An 18,535-nucleotide genomic window follows, 5' to 3' on the forward strand; every position below is an offset into this window, starting at 1 on the left:
AATGAGGAAAAGATAAGCAACTTAAGGATTCTGCGATGCTACAATTCAGAGCTTTTAGCAGTTCAGTTCCTGCCAAGTATTTATCTGATTGGAAGGGAAAAGACCATCTATGGGTTCAGGGATACAAAAGAGAAACACCTAATTTATGCTTGTTCCACTGATCAGAGATTATAAACTGCTTGCGTGGGACAGAGGCCTCCACAACCTGTTTGTCTGGCTGGTTGGCGTTTCTGAAATGTTTTGAACATAAATACTTTTGGACAGGTTGTGCCTTCTGATGACAGGCCCCCTTCTCTCTGCAAGAGACCGTAAGGCCTCCCTCAGTTGTTTTACCCACGGAAACATTTGAGCTTGCACCCTCAACTAATAATTACATCTTTAAGCAGTTTTTGAAACCATTTACACAGATTTAATGATGTGACAGTATTTATAGCATTTAGCCAGAGCCAAAGGAAGCTCAAGCTCTGCCCCTACATGAACAAAATCACCCCTTGGCAAGTCCCCAAAATATAGGCAGAGGACTTGCCCTGCAAAATCCTGTTTTGGCAACACCCGGCCAGTGCTGTCTTTTCTTCGCGTCGTTTATGTGTTTACTTTAAATGCACAACTGCTAAAGTTGTCCAAATAAATTTCATTCTATGCCCATTTATTCTTCAGTTTTCCAGGTTATTCGAGCAACAAGTCTAGTCCTTAAACCAGGTTATTAGTCCCTTTAACTTGTGATTATGAAGCCCTCTGGCCTGACATCAATCTATCTAAGCGGCAGACGTAACAGTCCCAAGACAGACCCATGATTTACACCACCTTGGATGTTGTTTATCGTGATGAATACTTCCATGGCCCAGGTACTAAATACTTCATAGGTATTATTTTTTTAAATTCTCATCTTATGGTGTTAGAATCCTAATTTCAGATATGAATAAAAGCTAAAAGAATTCTGAGGCTTAAAATTTAAATCACTGAGCTGCTATAACACAGCTACTGTTAAATCTAAGTCTAAAGCACTTGCCCTAAATCTCCAAGCCATTCAAAGGCCCTTTAATTATGGTACCACAAAAATACTCATGCCCATCTAGCAGGTGAATAATTATGCCTGTAGCAAAGAAGGAATACACACACCTACACTTTAAAAGTTTATACTATGTACTCCTCTTAGATCTCAGAGAAATCATTTACGCTGTCATTGTTCATGATCAAGGTAGATTCAAGAAGACTCTTTCCAGGGACTTCCCTGGTGGTCCAGTAGTTAAGAATCTGCCTTCCAATGTAGGGGATGCAAGTTCAATCCCTGGCCGGGGAACTAAGATCCCACATGCTGCAGGGCAACTAAGCCTGCACTATGCAACTACTGAGCCTGCGTGCCACAGCTAGAGAGCCTGAGTGCCGCAACGACTGAGCCCAAGTGCGGCAACTAGAGAGAAGCCCAAACGCCTCAACGAAGATCCCACTGCCACAACTATGATCCTATGCGGCCAAAAAAAACAAAACAAAAACAAAAAAGAAGACTTTTTCCAATAGATTCAAGAGAACATTTTTTCCCCAGTAGCACCCTTTAAATTTACCTTCTAGCCCTCGGGGGTTTCTTCACTATTATTTGACATCTGCTATGTTTAGAGACTTTCCAGAACAGGTGTTCTTAACCAGGGGTCCATGAACTTGGATTTTGTCTAATGGCTTTTCCCACACCTACTGAGATTGATCATGTGATCATCCTTGCATCCCTGAGATAAATCCCATTTAGTCATGATGTATAATTCTTTTTATTATTTTACTTTTTTTTTTTTTTTGCGGTACGCGGGCCTCTTACTGTTGTGGCCTCTCCCGTTGCGGAGCACAGGCTCCGGACACGCAGGCTCAGCGGCCATGGCTCACGGGCCCAGCCGCTCCGCGGCATGTGGGATCCTCCCAGACCGGGGCACGAACCCGTGTCCCCTGCATCGGCGGGCGGACTCTCAACCACTGCGCCACCAGGGAAGCCCCTATTTTACTATTTTTTATTGTGGTAAAATATATATCATATAAAATTTGCCATGTTTAAGTGCATTATTCTTTTTACATGTTGCTGGATTTGATTTGCTTGTATTTTGTTGAGAAATTTTGTGTACATTGAATGCGAATATTGGTCTGTAGTTTTCTTTCTTGTGTGATATCTTTGTCTGGTTTTGATATCAGAGTAATATTGACCTCATAAAATGGGTTTTTATTTTATTTTTTTAAATATCTTTATTGGAGTATAATTGCTTTACAATGTTGTGTTAGTGGGTTTTTAAAAACTTTATTGAAGTATATTTGATTTACAATGTTGTGTTAATTTCTGCTTTACAGCAAAGTGACTCAGTTATACACATATATATTCTTTTTCATATTCTTTTCCATTATGGAAAAGATATTGAGTATAGTTGATATAGTATATATTGAGTATAGTTCCCTGTGGTATACAGTAAGGCCTTGTAGTTTATCTATTCTATATATAATAGTTTGCATCTGCTAATCCCAAACTCCTAATACTTCCCCCCCACCCCCTTCCCTTGGCAACCACAAGTCTGTTCGCATGTCTGTGAGTCTGTTTCTGTTTCATAGATATGTTCATTTGTGTTGTATTTTAGATTCCACATGTAAGTGATATCATATGGTATTTGTCTTTTTCTTTCTGACTTACTTCACTTTATATGATAATCTCTAGGTCCATCCATGTTGCTGCAAGTGGCATTATAAAATGGGTTCTAAAGTGTTTCCTCTCTGGGAATTCCATGGCGGTCCAGTGGTTAGGGCTCCATGCTTCCACTGCAGGGGGCACAGGTTCAATCCCTTGTTGGGGAACAAAGATCCCACATGCCTCCGTGTGGCAAAAAAAAAAAAAAAAAAAAGTATAGAAGTGTTTCCTCTCTTCTGTACTTTGGAAGAGTTTGTCTGACATGTAGGATGGAGTTTGATTATGGTGGGGTTTGTTTGTCAAAGTAGGGGGCACCTGCATTTTATCACAATGTGATGAGGAAATATTGACTCATATATAGAATATGCATTTCAATAAAAATTTTAAAATCACTACAAGTAAATATGACAAAATAAACAAGTGCCCTCCTCATTTGATAGAGGAAGGAGTTAAAAATCATATAGTTTAGGAGGCAAATGAAAATATATTTGCAACAGACAAAAAAGGAATAGGTTTTGATTGGTGCCTTAAAAATATGTCAGTGGAAAAGTAAGCATTTGAAAAAAACATGTACTTGTAAAAAATTTATAATGGAAATAATATATAAAAGTAGAGAAAATAGTATAATCAACCCCCATGTTCTCATCTTCTATTCTTCAACGATTATCAACACATGACAACTTTTGTTTTTTCTATACCCACTCTACTCCTCACCCCTACTCCTATCTCTGCTGAGTTATTTTGAAGCAAGTGTCAGATATCAAAATTATTTTACCCACAAATATTTCAGTCTATATCTGAAAAAACGTGGGCTTTAAAAAGCATAGTCTGGGGGCTTTCCTCGTTGTGCAGTGGTTAAGAATTCGCCTGCCAGTGCGGGGACACGGGTTCGATCCCTAGTCTGGGAAGATCCCACATGCCACCGAGCAACTAAGCCCGAGCGCCACAAATAATGAGCCTCTGCTCTAGAGCCCGCGAGCCACAACTACTGAGCCCGCGTGCTGCAACTACTGAAGCCCATATGCCTAGAGCCCGTGCTCCACAACAAGAGAAGCCACTGCAATGAGAAGCCTGTGTACCGCAACAAAGAGTAGCCCCTGCTCACCACAACTAGAGAAAGCCAGCTCGCAGCAACGAAGACCCAACGCAGCCAAAAAAAAAAGGCATAGTCATGGGACTTCCCTGGTGGCCCAGTGGCTAAGACTCCGTGCTCCCAATGCAGGGGGCCCAATCCGAGGTCGGGGAACTAGATCCCACATGCCGCAGCTAAAGATCCCACATGCTGCAATGGAGATCCCACATGCTGCAATGGAGATCCCACATGCTGCAACTAAGACCCAGTGCAGCCAAATAAATCAATAAATATTTTAAAAAAAGAAAAAGAAAAGAAATATGGAGCAAATCAAACCTATTAAACAAAAAGCATAGTCATATAAACATCATTGCCACCCCTCCCAATTTAGAGTATTTCCATCACACCATCGAATAGCCAAGCAATGTTTTGAGTAGCCCTCATTTCCTCATTATTTAGTTAGTTATTTAAAAAAATGTCTTTACTTCATATTCCTCATAATTTAAAAACTTTTACAGTGGGTTTGTTAAGTCAGTCTCCATATAAGACTCCTATATTCGCTGTTGCATTTGACTGATATGTCTCTTCAATCTCTTTTAATCTATAGGTTCCCCTTATTATCTAATTCAATAAATCACAACTTCATACAAGGCCCTGGGCTACAGGGGATTTTGTAACGATCAGAAGTCTCCAAATATGGGACTGGCTGCCTTTAAGTTAGTGCAGTGGGGAACGGAAAGTTGGGAATCATCAGATTCTGCAGAGGGAATTCCTGCAGAGGTCGAGGGATGGGATTCAATGATACCCAGGTCCTTTCTAACCTGGGAGTGGATGAGAGATTTGTACACTATAATTTGTGTGATGTCACTATTAAACTGGCTTACCTGGGGTAGAAAATGACAACCATTTATACAAAGAGACACAACATGTGTTTCCCTCCAAGTTCAGTTTTCATTTCCAGCCTCGTCCACAGAGCCTCGGCATATCAGAGAATCAGCCAGAGTGAACCCTTAGGGAAAGTCTCCACGGCACGTTCATCCTGGGAGCCCTCTTCATACACGACAGGACAGGCTGTGTGCGAATCACAGCAACTGGCTGTTGGCCATGCATTTCCTGAACTAGCAAGTTCTTTTCCTCTCTCTCCAACTATCTTCTATTTAAATCATACACTTGTCTCTTCTTCTGATACCCACCTCCTGCCTGGGGTTTATTAGCCGCTAAGTTCTTAGTCCAAGGAGAAAAGAGAAGCAAGTGGACACATCTGGGACTTGGAAAGTTCTTCACCTACAGCCTGTGTGCTTTCAGAGTCACCCAGCAAGTACTGAGCCCTACTGTGCGCCAGGCCCCGAGACAGGTGCTGGGGTCCATGGAGGAGACACAGGTTCCGCTCTTCTGGGCTGAAGGAGGAAGGAGATGAGAAAGGAGCGGACACGGGAGAGTCAGGAGGGCCAGGGCAGGGAAGGGGACCTCACCTCATGGAGGAGGAGGCGTCCTGCTGGGCAGAGCGTGTGTCACTTGTGACCTGAAGAAGAGGAAGAGTCGGTCAGTAAAGAGGAGAGGGGACTCCAGGCAGGGGAGAGATGGGTGCAAAGGCCCAGAACAAAGTGGGTTCGGTGAGTTCCAGGAGCTGAAAGGGATTAAGGCGCGTTGCAGCTCAGGCTGGAGAGAGAATCTCGAGATGAAGCAGAGAGGAGGCAGGACTCAGGTGGTGGTGCCTGTCCCCGCGCCCTCGGGACGGGGTCACAGTCACCCCTGTTTCCTCCTATGCACACAGTCTTCAGTCCTAAAGGAGTCCTTCCCCAGCCTCTCAAATGCCGCACCAGAGTCTTTCCCTGAGGGGTTAAAATCCAGCCTCTGGTCAGCACCTGCTGGGGGCAGGCCAGGCACTAGGCCTGGGAGAAAAACAGTAAAAGCCCGCGGCCCTCCAGGAAGGAGCTCATAACGTTATGTTCTGTCTCTCTTTTTAAAACACCAAATGTTAACCACAGCAAACACATCCAAGAACCAAGAGACAAAAAATTAAAGACTAAAAAAAAAATCACATCATCAACTCCTTTAGACTAAATATTAAAATAGAGTGTGACACTTATCAGTAAAGGTAAAATGAAACTAAGGTAATAAATAGGGTTCTCACTCCCTTGACAAAATATTTTCAGTTGAGGTATAATTGACATATAACATATCAGTTTCAGGTGTGCATCATGATATTTGAAAGTTGGATACACTGCAACGTGATCACCACAGTAAGTCTAGCTAACATCCATCATCACTTTTAAGATCTACTCTTAGCAACTTCCAAATATATAATACAGTGTATTAACTATCGTCACCGTGCTGCACATTACGTCCCCATGACTTCCTTTATAACTGGACGTTTATACCTTTTTAGTATCTTCGCCCACTTTGTTCCTCGCCCTTCCTGCCCACATCTTCAATAAGCAATCTATTCTTTGTAGCTTTGAGTTCTGTTGCAATGTGAAGTTTTTTTTGTTTTCTTTTGTTTCTGTTTATTTTTTATTTACTTATTTATTTATTTTTGCGGTATGCGTGCCTGTCACTGTTGCGGCCTCTCCCGTTGCGGAGCACAGGCTCTGGACGTGCAGGCTCAGCGGCCATGGCTCACGGGCCCAGCCGCTCCACGGCATGTGGGATCTTCCCGGACCGGGGCACGAAACCGTGTCCCCTGCATCGGCAGGCGGACTCTCAACCACAACAGTGAGAGGCCCGCGTACCGCAAAAAAAAAAAAAAAAAAGAAGGAAGTAACGCAACGCAATAAAACCTGGCTCTAATGGGGTTAGAAGAGGCTGTGATGGGCACAGAGAAGAGGAATGGCCCCATCCGTCTGGGGGAGATGAAGGCAGGTTAGCCTGGGCTTCCTGCAGGGAGGGGAGTGAATGTGAGACCAGGAAGAAGGAGCCACGTGCACAGCAAGGGCAGGAGGCCCTCGGGCAGTGGCCTGTGTCTCAGTGGACCTGGGAGGGGGCGAGGGGGGAGAGCGCTCACAGAAAATGACCAGGCATGGGGATGGAGGAGGACTGCATCAAAGACGGATAAAGCGTCCTGAGGGGGGTGAACCCTGATGGGATTTGCCTTTTGGGAGGATCGTTCTGGTGGTCAAGGGGATAAAGATGGGGGTGGCATAAGGGTGGGACAGACCTGTGTGGAGGCTGTTCTCTGGAGCACACGTGGCAGGTTTAAGCTTGGGCGGCTTAAACAACAGAAATTCATTCTCTCACAGTTCTGGAGGCCAGAACTCCAAAATCAAGGTGTGGGAAGGGGTGGCTGCCTCTGGGGGCTGTGAGGACCGTCTGTTCCCTGCCTCTCTCCTCGTTTCTGGTGATGTGTTGACAATCTCTGGTGTTCCTTGGCTTGGAGACACAGCACCACCATGTCTGCCTGCAGCTTCCGCTGGTGTTCTCCCTGTGTCCAAACGTCCCCTTTTCATAAGGACACCAATCATACCAGCTGGATTAGGGCCCGCCCTAGTGACCTCACCTTAATTACATCTGCAACACCTCAAAGTCACATTCTGAAGGACAGAGTTGCAGGACATCAGGCTGGTGTGAAATGGAAGGGGCCAGGGCTTATGGGCAGGCACTGGCAACTCTCACCCATGTTATTAAACACTGGCTATAGAACAGTCTACAGCGTGGAGGAGTGCCTTCTCAAGGGTTGTACTCCTGTAATTATTTCTTTTTCTACTTCTTTTCTGTTCCTCCTCACAGCAAAATTTCTCACAGGAGTTGTTATAACCACTGTCTCCACACCTTCACACACTGTTTTCTGCTCAACAGTTTTATAGGGTTTCTCTCTCTGTCTTTAAAATGCTGCTTTTTCTAAGTCAAAAATCTCCACGTTGCCTAATCAGATTGTTACTCTTCTGTCTTCAGAAGCATGGGTTCCAGCTTTTCCTGCACGTCTGTGACTGCACATTTTCTCCACCTCAGTCTCCTTGGGTGGGTCTCTACCTGTAAATGTTGGAGGGCTTCAGAGCTCCACCTTTGGTTTCTCTGTCCCTCTCTCTCTTTTTGGTTTGTTCCTATACATCTTATTTCTTTAATGAAAATTCGTAAATAACTCTAGGAAAATGTCAACACGAGGGCCCCTCACTGCTGTGGCCTCTCCCGTTGCGGAGCACAGGCTCCGGACACGCAGGCTCAGCGGCCACGGCTCACGGGCCCAGCTGCTCTGCGGCATGTGGGATCTTCCCGGACCGGGGCGCGAACCCGCGTCCCCTGCATCAGCAGGCGGACTCCCAACCACTGTGCCACCACGGAAGCCCTCAACACTTTATATAATCTGTTTTGGATATATGTACATTTGAAAAATAAAATTGGGCGTATTTTTAGCATTCTTGAAATATTTCATATTAAAAGAAGAAGGGAAATTTACTAATCATTTAGGAACACTTATAAAGCCATTAGCAAGCCAAAACACCTTCTGATAACATTCACTTCTCCAGCTGTCATTCTTCGGGCAATTTCAGTCTCACAGAAGACAACTGAGACCAAGAGGCATCTAAGTTGCCAAAATTGTGTGTCCAAACTCATCATTATTTTTCCTAGCAGAGACCCTCAGATGCTTACTTTAAAGCCTGTTAAATCTTACTTAACAAGCCAATTTATAAATAGTAAAAAGTAAAATATGATTAGAAAAGGAAAGAGAAGAAAAATATATAAAAAACGGACATGAAAGTTTTAAAAGATAAATGGTTGCTATTAGTATGTAAGTAAATCCGTAAACCCCTACACCTGTGTTTCATTAGGCCCTAAGGGTATTGTACCAAACGGCACAACACTACTTGCTGATAATGATACCAAATAATTAATAATGTTTGTCATCATATTCTGCATACCCTAAGGATGGAGGGACATCGGCAACACATTTTAGAAAAATGCCCATCAAAAAAGTCAATATGTTTTGTTTTAATACTGAAACATAGTGGACTTCCTTTCTGTTGTTCATATTACAATAGAAGGCTTCACTCAAAGGTGTGACCCAAAGGATGGGAATTGCACACACAGTATAAGTTGTAAGCTCTGTGAGGGTAGGAAACATACGTTTCATTTAGATTCAATTTGCTAATTTTATACCCATAGCTTCCCTGAGAGTGCAGTTGAAAATAGACTGTCTAGATGGAGTGAAGGGAAGTCCCTTTTCAGAAAACAAAAAAGAATTCTAGAGTTCTTTATGTTCGGGAAGAGCATTTCAGCTTTTGAAACCCTGAATGTCATATATCTATGATTATCCAAAACAGAGATTTAACATTAATATAACGCAATGCAAATTAATTTTATAAATGTATTTCTTACCTCAAATTCTATTTCTCTTAGTTCAACTGAAGTCCCATTTAATAAACAGAAAAAAAGTTTAATGAAGAAAAAATGGACCTGCTGATGGTAATTTGCAAGGGATGGAAAGGAGGTTAATGATGATCACTTTGGTAGTGTGTTATACATTACTTTTTAAAAATTGACAGGAGATAGGCTAAGTCTGGCCTTCTAATTTTCCTGATTGAGTTGGAGAAAGCTGTATCTCTATCAGATGATGTATAAGCCTGTGAAATTCTCTAAGGGATCCATGGGACAATTTATTAATATGAATCTCAGCCTCTAACTTAAAAAAAAATCTCTTTATGTCCTCTATTATAACACTTCACCTTTTGCATATATAATCTTCATCGATATCTTATTAGTATTTCATAGATTTTTCTTTTTTCTCTCTTTTGTTTTGTAGTGGCAAGTACAGAGATTTCCCATATCTGCCCTGTCCCCGCACTCCATAGCCTCCCCACTACCAACATTCCTCCACCAGAGTGATACTTTTGCTACAATTGATGAATCTACACTGACACATCATAGTCACCTGAAATCCATAGGTTTTTAAAAAATATATTTTATTTATTTATTTATTGGCTGCATCAGCTCTTAGTTGCAGCATGTGGGATATTTCCTTGTGGTGCGTGTGTTCTTGTTGTGGCATGCGGGCTTCTCTCTAGTTGTGGCATGTGGACTCAAGGGTGCACGGGCTCTGTAGTTTGCGGCACATGGACTCTTTCGTTGAGGCGCGCGAGCTCAGTAGTAGTGGCGTGCGGGCTTAGTTGCCCCACGGCATGCGGGATCTTAGGTCCCCAACCAGTGATCGAACCCTTGTCCCCTGCATTGCAAGGTGGATTCTTTACCACTGGACCACCAGGGAAGTCTCCCGGAGTCCATAGCTTACATTAGGGTTCACTCTTGGTATTGTGCATTCTATGGTTTTGGACAAATATATAATGACATTTCCATCATTATGGTATCATACAGAGTATTTTCATTGTCCTAAAATCCTCTGTGCTCCACCAGTTCATCCCTCACTCCCACCTCCGCCCTCTGGCAGCCACTGCTCTTTTTATTGACTCCATAGTTTTGCCTTTCTGTCATATACTTAGAATCATAAAGTATGTGTAGCCTTTTCAGACTGGCTTCTTTCACTTAGTTACAAGCATTTAAGTTTCCTTCATGTTGTTTCATGTCTTGGTAGCTCATTTCTTTTTAGTGCTGAATAATACTCCACTGTCTGGATGAACCAGTTTATTTATCCATTCACCTACTGAAGGACGTTTTGGTTACTTCCAGGTTTTGGCAGTTATGAATAAAGCTTCCATAGATTCAAAAAAATTCCTTTCCTTCGAAATTAAGCATATAATCAGTGAGTTGACTTCCAATATGCATCCGAACCAGATGGAAGAGTTACCTCCTTTGTTCTACTTCATACTCTCTCCATCTTTGCAGGAATTGCATTATTACTATTAGCATATTAATTTTTCCATCTTCTAGTCATTTATTTTAAAGAATGCAGGAAAATGTAATAAAACACCAAAATGGACCTACAAACAAGTGCCATTATAAGGCAGACTTGGTTGTTTTATGGAAACTGAACCAGCTGACTGACAGGCAGAGATGGATGGCAATGCTTGATAGCGGCTGGATGAAAGTCTAAATCTGAAATAAGAAAAGCAGTTTGAGGGCAGCAGAGTAAAGGCTGCAGTCCTATAGGACACACAGATGTGTGCTAGAAATAGCCTGCCTGGCAATCTTGATTAACGAGTAAAGACTTAAGTTGACTGACTATTGAAAAATGATAAATGACACATACATACACACTAGTTGGTGAAAGGTGTGGAAACTTTGGTCTCAATTTAGAGACAGTGGCATCTCTGACAGGATACGGGCAAGCTATACTACATAGTTTGATTCTGAGCTTTGCATGGACACATGACATGGCGTTACATGTATCCTTACAGATCAGCTCATTCTGAAGAGCTTGCACCTCAGGCTTTCTGACCTAAACTACTAGATTTGGGTCAAAGGCCAGCTGCTCTTTCCCAATTGCTTCTTATCCAAAGCTGCCACCTTATCTTGGTTCCTCTGTGTAGTAGACAGTGGTCAGTAGTTAAATGCCATCAGCAGGCAGAACCCAGCAAAACCCACTGCAAAGTAAAAGAAGAATATCCTTAGCTACCAAAGCTCAGGCGTAGTCAAATGTTAGGAATCCAGAAAGAACCTACAGTTGAGTCAATAAAAGTATTAACCATCAGTGCAGTAAACAGGGTTCAGTGCACAAGTCAGGGAGTTGGCTGATCCTCAGTCCACAGGTGAGGTGACATACGACATGTGGTTGCCATGAAAGAGAAATGAAGGGATGGGAGTGGCAGGCAGAGTCTAATAGCCTCTTTGCTAAAATCCTCACAACTTCTCTGTTGCTTTCGTCACTGCACTCTCAGGATACAGCTTTTGTAAGTTCTTCCATTCTGGCTACTGTTCAAAGCTTTCAATACCGTTTTTTTTTGTTTGTCTTGTTTTTTTGCGATACGCGGGCCTCTCACTGCTGTGGCCTCTCTGATTGCGGAGCACAGGCTCCGGACGCGCAGGCTCCTGACGCACAGGCTCAGCGGCCATGGCTCACGGGCCCACCCACTCCACGGCATGTGGGATCCTCCCGGACCGGGGCACGAACCCGTGTGCCCTGCATCGGCAGGCGGATTTTCTACCACTGCGCCACCAGGGAAGCCCCTTTCAATACCGTTTTATCTGTTCCTCTGGCAGAACTATTCCCTTTGTCCTTCTTTGATGCTCTTCCTTACTTTATGTAGGTCTTTGTTTCTGACATCATTTTCCTTCTCAATGAAGAACTGCTTTTAACATTTTTTGCAAAGCAAGTCCACCGGCAACAAAGTCCCTCAGTTTTTGTTTGTCTGAAAAAAAATATTTCTCCTTCAGTTTTGAAAGATCATTTCACAAGGTACAGAATTCTAGGTTGGTGATTTTTTTCTCTCAACACTTAAAATTTTTCACTCCACTCTCTTCTTGTTTGCATGATTTCTGAAGAGAAGTTGGATGTAATTCTTATCTTTATTCCTCTATAGCCAAAGTGTTTTTCTTTAATTTGAAAATAGTATACCTAGTTGTAGGAGTTGGGGTTTTTTTTTTTTTTTGACATTAATTCTGCTTGGTGTTCTCTGAGCTTCCTGGACCTGTGGTTTGGTGTTTGACATTAATTGGGGGAAATTTTGAGTCATTATTGTTTTAAACGTTTCTTTTGTCCCTTTCTCTCTTGCTTCTCCTTCTGGAATTCTCAGTAAGCAGATGTGGAATCTTTTGTATTTGTTCCTCAGTCCTGGACATTCTGGTTTTTCTAGCCTTCGTTCTCTTTGCCTTTTGGCTTTTGTGGATTCTGTTGATAGATCCTCTAGCTCAGCAACTCCTCCCTCAGCTGTGGCCAGTCTGCTAATAAGCCCATCAGAGGCATTCTTCACTTCGGCTACAGTGCTTTTTATCTCTAGCGTTTCTTTTTGGTTCTTTCTGAGGATTTCCATCTCTCTGCTTACACTGCTCATCTGTTTTTGCATGCTGTCTACTTTATCCATTAGAGCCCTTGGTGTATTAATCATAGTTGCATTTAAATTCCTGGTCTGATCATTCCAACATCCCTGCCACATCTGGTTCTGACGCATGCTCTGTCTCTTCAAAAAAAATTTTGTTTTTGGCTTTTGGTGTGCCTTGTAACTTTTTTTGGATATGCAGACACAATGTCCTGGGTTAAAGGAACTGCTGTAACAAGGCCTTAGTAATGAGGTGGTGAGGTGTGAGGGCAGGCAGTTCCCACGATTAAGTCTCAATCCCCCAGTGAGCTTCTGCCTCTGGACCATGAACTTCACAAGTGTTCCTCATTTTTTTCTCCCCCCACCCCTTCCCTTATGTGGGACAGGATGGCTAGAGACAGCTGGAGCTGGGTATTTCTCTTCCCCCAGGTCAGTTAGGCTCAGTTAACACCCCAGCAGGTTAGACTCTGGTTAACTAGTTTCCCCCAAGGGCAAGCCTTGGAGTCTTGGGGTCTATTTCAAATTGGCTACTTTCCCCTCCCCCAGCAGGAAGGCTGAGGGATTTTTCTCTGGTATTTTCTGTAGGATCCTGGTGGAGCTCCTGGAGGAAAATATCACCGTGTTGTGAGTCCTCGCATGACTGGGTCCCCCTGTAGTTTCTAACTCTCATTGTCACACTGAGCCTCCAGAATTGTCAGTTATAGTTCTGGTTTTCCTCCCCAGGCACAGGTCCCCTGGTGGTTTTGCTCTGGGAAGCCTCCATTTCCTCTCTTCACTGGGGGGACCTCCCCAGTCTCGGGGGTGGCAGTTTGCCTAGGGACATCCCCTCTCTTCCAGATGCAACAGGTCTCTCTTCCCTTTAAAAAAAATCTACACTCACCCAAGTTATCTTATCCAATGCCATGGATTTTTTGTTTTCACTTTTTGGGGATCTTTTTTTCTCCCAGATTTGGACAAGGCTGGCTCCTTCTTGGTTTCCCATTTCAGCTCAAGTTTCTTGACTGTGCAATTTAAATCGGGGTTTGCTGGCCGTCTCCAACTACTCTCTTTTATTTCCTCTTGAGGAGATAAAACTTACATGCCTTTTTTACCATTGATCCCCAGTTCTTAGAAGGGTGTCTGATGGATGTTCCAAAAACACTTGTTTAAAAACGACTTATTTAATCATTCTGCTATTGCTGAACGTAGAATGTTTATAAATTCTATTATATTGTAATAAGCACTGCTCTGATAAACATGTGTACATAAATAAATTTGTACATATATGTGTCTATAATGACTTTTTTTTTTTTGCGGTACGCGGGCCTCTCACTGTTGTGGCCTCTCCCGTTGCGGAGCACAGGCTCCGGACGCGCAGGCTCAGCGGCCATGGCTCACGGGCCCAGCCGCTCCGCGGCATGTGGGATCTTCCCGGACCGGGGCACGAACCCGTGTCCCCTGCATCGGCAGGCGGACTCTCAATTACTGCGCCACCAGGGAAGCCCCCCAGGGGACATTTTTGAGTAGCAAAGGCGGGCAGAGCCTGAGCCTCCTCTCTCCACCTTCTGGGGTGCGTGGGCTCAGAGCAAGCACTTTTGGCAGAGTTTGCAGCCAGGTACTAGTAAGTGGGTGCCTGCGCGCTGGACCCGGTGTGCTGTTTAGCCCGCCTACCCGCCTCCATCAACTGCGCCTGCGGCCTTGCCTCACACCTGCCTGTGGCTCCTGGCAGCGTCCGCTCGGCCCCCCTTCGTCCGGCAGCCCTGCACCTTGCGCGCTGGCTTCGCCTCCCAGGCCTCTAACAGCTGCGCGTAGAGGGCGCTCCTCCCCTCCCCGCCCCCGACACTAGGCGTTCCCGGAAGGCGGCGTGGCTGGGGGTAGACGCGGACGGAGCGGCCGCGGGTGCTCCGCTCCGGGTTCCTGCGGAGCGGAGGCGCCCGGGGCTCCAGACTCCCCGCCAGCGCCGGCAAGACGCTGCCGGCGTACCCGGAGGTGCCGCCCAGCCCGCTGCAGGACGCGAACCTCTGCTCCCGCCTGTTCTGGTGAGCGCCCCGCCTGAGCTGCGACACCCCGCTAACGCGGACCCCTGCCGGACGCCGCCGGCGCCCTTTAGGGGGCAGAGTGTTGGGCAGAGGGAGCGCTTTCCGCCGCCGCTGGAGTCTCCCCACGCCGGCGGCGTGTTCCCCTTTGCGCCCGGGCGCGCGGGCCGGGCGGGAGCAGGCCCGGGGAGGGAGACCCGGCGACCTGGTGGCTGGGGCACAGGGTCTGCCTCCCTTGCCGCTAGTCGCCCCGCCAACCTGCAACGCCAGAGAGCAGGAGGCGGGGAGGCTGAGACCCGAGGCTGCCCCGGGGGCGTCACCACCCAGCGGGAGGAGGGACTGCAGTCCCTGCACCCCACCGTTAGCCGGCTTCCCCCATGCCGCTCAGGAATTCGCAGTTTTGAACTAAAGCTGTAGCCTTTTTACCCCAAAGCAATCAGCTTATTAACAACCTCCTGTATCTAGTTAGCGCCCTGGACCGCTGCCGGCTTCCAGTAATATCACCACCTCTTCCCATATATCTTATGTGACAGCGCGTTCCAACTGCACCCGGCTCCCTCTGTCCTTGTGTCTATGACCACGTCTCTCTGCCTCACTCTCTCCGTGTGCGTCTCTCACTGTATGTCCTGGTACCTACTGGTAGCAAATTTCCTGTGGGTAAAAATCACTCTTGTATTTAATGAACGGGGACACTGTTGTTGAACATGTTTTGCATTTGCCTGGGACTCGCAGCCACGACTGGAATGTGTATTATATATGACCAGCCCTTTCCTTATTGTTAATGTTTCATTTCCACCTTTGAGGACCACTCTGGGGATGGGGTCCCTGAAGCCTGTGGGGTCTTATCCATATCTTTAGCCTTTGGAGAAGCAGTGCATGGTCTTGATGCAGGTGGTCCTGCCTAGGAATCATTTGGTCCTGAAACCACTGAAGGTTCCTTGAACTGGGAGGAAACACACAGATAAAAAACGGCTCAGAGAGGTGAAGCTCTTAACTAAAGTTTTCCATCTAGTAGCTGGGACTACTAACAAGATGGGCCTGAAACTTGGGGCTTTTTTTTTTTTTTTTTTGGTTATTTATTTGGCTGCATTGGGTCTTAGTTGTGGCACACGGGATCTTTCGTTGCAACGCGTGGGCTTCTCTCTAGTTGTGGTTTGTGGGCTCCAGAGCGCGTGGGCTCAGTAGTTGCAACACACAGGCTTAGTTGTCCCGTGGCATGTGGGATCTTAGTTCAGCGACCAGGGATCGAACCCTTGTCCCCTGTATTGGAAGGTGGATTTTTTTTTTTTTTTTTTTTTTTTGGCTGCGTTAGGTCTTCATTGCTGTGCACGGGCTTTTCTCTCTAGTTGCGGCGAGCGGGGGCTACTCTTTGTTCTGGCTTCTCTTGTTGCGGAGCACAGGCTCTAGGCACGTGGGCTTCAGTAGTTGTAGCACTCGGGCTCAGTAGTTGCAGCATGTGGGCTCTAGGGCACAGGCTCAGTAGTTGTGGCGCACGGGCTTAGTTGCTCCACGGCATGTGGGATCTTCCCGGACCGGGGCACGAACCCGCGTCCCCTGCATCGGCAGGTGGACTCTCAACCACTGCACCACCAGGGAAGCCCCAAAGCCCGGTTTCTTAACCATTGTTACATTATTGCCTTCTTAGTACCTTTGGTCATGTGGAATATCTCATTAAGTCTAGTTTTCACCATCTCCTCTTACTCTGAAGACCTTCAAAGGTTCCCTGTTTCCTGCAGAGTCAAAATGTTAAACTCTAGGCTCCACTGGCCGCTCTATTTGTTTCCCAGCACATGACCCTCCACTCTGGCGGGGGGCGGGTGGGGAAGGGGGCTTGTCCCTGTGACCTGCCTCATTCATCCCCACTTTTGGGTCTCGGCTCACTCTGCTGGGCCCCCTGGGTTGCCTTCTCATCTGTCCTTGATTTAAGCAAATGCAGCTGAGCCCGCCAGCAGCCCCATGCCCCTCTCCAAGCACTTTCGTTCGTACTGATCTAGGGCTTCCATTTATGTGCACGGCCAGTCCCGCACCGCCCAGCATCATGTCAAGTGGGGTGATCCTGACTCCCCAGGAGTTTTCTAAGGCCTTTCACAGCAGACTGTATCTGGTAGTTCTTTAGTGTAGTGCCTGGCCCACGTTGGACACATCATGGGCATCAAATAAACACTGGATTGCCTGAAACAACAGGTGCAGGAAACAGCTGGGACCCCACGGAGGTCCAGGGTGGCTCAACCTGTTCTAGATGCCAGAGCAATGCAGAGGGAGGGAGCAGATTGGAGTTAGGCGTTCCTGGAACATCGGGCTTTGGCAGGGTCTCAACGCAGGGGAGCTGGATCTTACCCAGAGTGGGAATAGATCTGAATCTTCCCCTTGTTGTGTATGTTCATCTGTGTATCTCAAACCAGCCCTACTGGACTTGAGGCTGACCAGGGTTCTTGGCCTTCCCCAGTCAGTAGAAATTGACTTGAGGCCAGACAGATTCAGGCAAGGCTTTTGTGGGGCCCCTGAACTGGCTGCAGGAGGGAGCGAGAACAAGTGACAGGTTCCCTTGCTCGCTCGCTGAGGGGGGCTCATTCCTTATACTGGATGAGGGTGGGGTGTGTCCAGGGGTCAGACTGGACCGGTGGCTTAGGTGGTCTGCCCCCCCCTTAGGTGGTGAGTGCAGGGGGCATGCGCAGTGCCCTGCTTTTGCTCCCGACACCCAGTTCATTGCTCCCAGCTCTTCAGAAATGGCAGTTGGGTTTTTTTGTCTTTCTTTAAATCTTTTGGTCCAGAATTTGCCCCAACTGTGCATGCACACAGTTACTTTTAGTCCCATGTGGTTTCTTTCTATTTTGTAGCTGGAGGAGAGGTGTGTCCAGGTGCAAGCTGCAGGCCTGTCAAAGACTTGGTGGACCTGCTCTCTAAAGGGAGGAACTGTGCCCCGCACAGCCTGGTGTTCATGTAGCGTCTGCTGGCCTGGCTCCTGGGCGGGGCTCCTGGGCCTTGCAGGTATTTAGAAACACCTCAGTCTTACCTGGATAACAACGTTAGTCTGACTGTCTTTCTGATCATCATGAAATAAAAGAAGATTAAAACAATGAAGCTTTATGCTAAAATGCATTTCAGGTTTGAAGGTGGGCAGGAGAGAGGGTTCCCTCCTCTTTGGAGTCGGTCAGTCTTTATTTTCTGAAGGCCTTTGTCTAATTGCATGAGGCCCACCCACATTTCAGAGGGTAATCTGCTTTATCCAGAGTCTACTGATTTCAGTTTGATCTCATCTGAAAAATACTTTCACTGTAATATGTGTTTGAGCAAGTGTCTGGGGACTGGGTTTAGGCAAGTTGACATAAAATTAAACATCACACCCTCCTGAATCCCCATCTCTTCCTTTGAGCTCCTGGATGTGGCTTGGTCCTCACTAAGCCATGTGTTTGTAGAGTTCTTTCCCTCCTTGAACTCCCTTATCTAAAGGGCAGATACAGGGCCTCGTTCCTCTTTATACTCCTCACAAATAGCAGGTGTTCAGAAAATGTGCAACTGGAGGAACCATCCAGCTCCGTGGTGTCTGGGCTCCTGCAAATGCCTAACCGCTAAGCATGGTTTTAGTGGCAAACGTGGTAACTGATGCTTTGACGGATTATGGGATGCACCAGAGTGTCGCATGAAAGGAGTCCTACAGAAAGTTTTCAGGGAATTATGCTCAGATATTTGGGTGGATTTTCTTTCTTTTTCACAAAAATGTGTCTGAATTGTCTGCATCTTGAAATTCCTTCCCGTGTAGGTGTGCGCAGTAACATTAGAATTATGACCTGCTGAGAGCTTTGGATTTTCTGGGGCGGACTTTGTCAGGCTACTTTGTGTCCTGATGAACGCAGCGTCTTTGATTTGGGCAAGAAGCTTAAATTTTCCCTCACGTACGTACATCTTCCAGCAGGACGGTGATCTAGGAGTT

The 18,535-nt window shown here is 46.0% G+C and overlaps 1 protein-coding gene across 1 annotated transcript in view; it reads left to right on the forward strand.

Moving 5' to 3' along the window:
- LOC132508733 (ATP-binding cassette sub-family C member 4-like) overlaps positions 1-18,535 on the forward strand; it is a 171,068-nt gene that overhangs the window by 25,658 nt on the left and 126,875 nt on the right. Inside the window, 1 exon segment of the mRNA XM_060129087.1 lies at positions 14,415-14,607. Within this exon segment, the coding sequence (XP_059985070.1) occupies positions 14,415-14,607 (193 nt within the window).

This window comes from Lagenorhynchus albirostris, chromosome 18 (genome assembly GCF_949774975.1).
Source record: "Lagenorhynchus albirostris chromosome 18, mLagAlb1.1, whole genome shotgun sequence".
NCBI lineage: Eukaryota > Metazoa > Chordata > Mammalia > Artiodactyla > Delphinidae > Lagenorhynchus > Lagenorhynchus albirostris.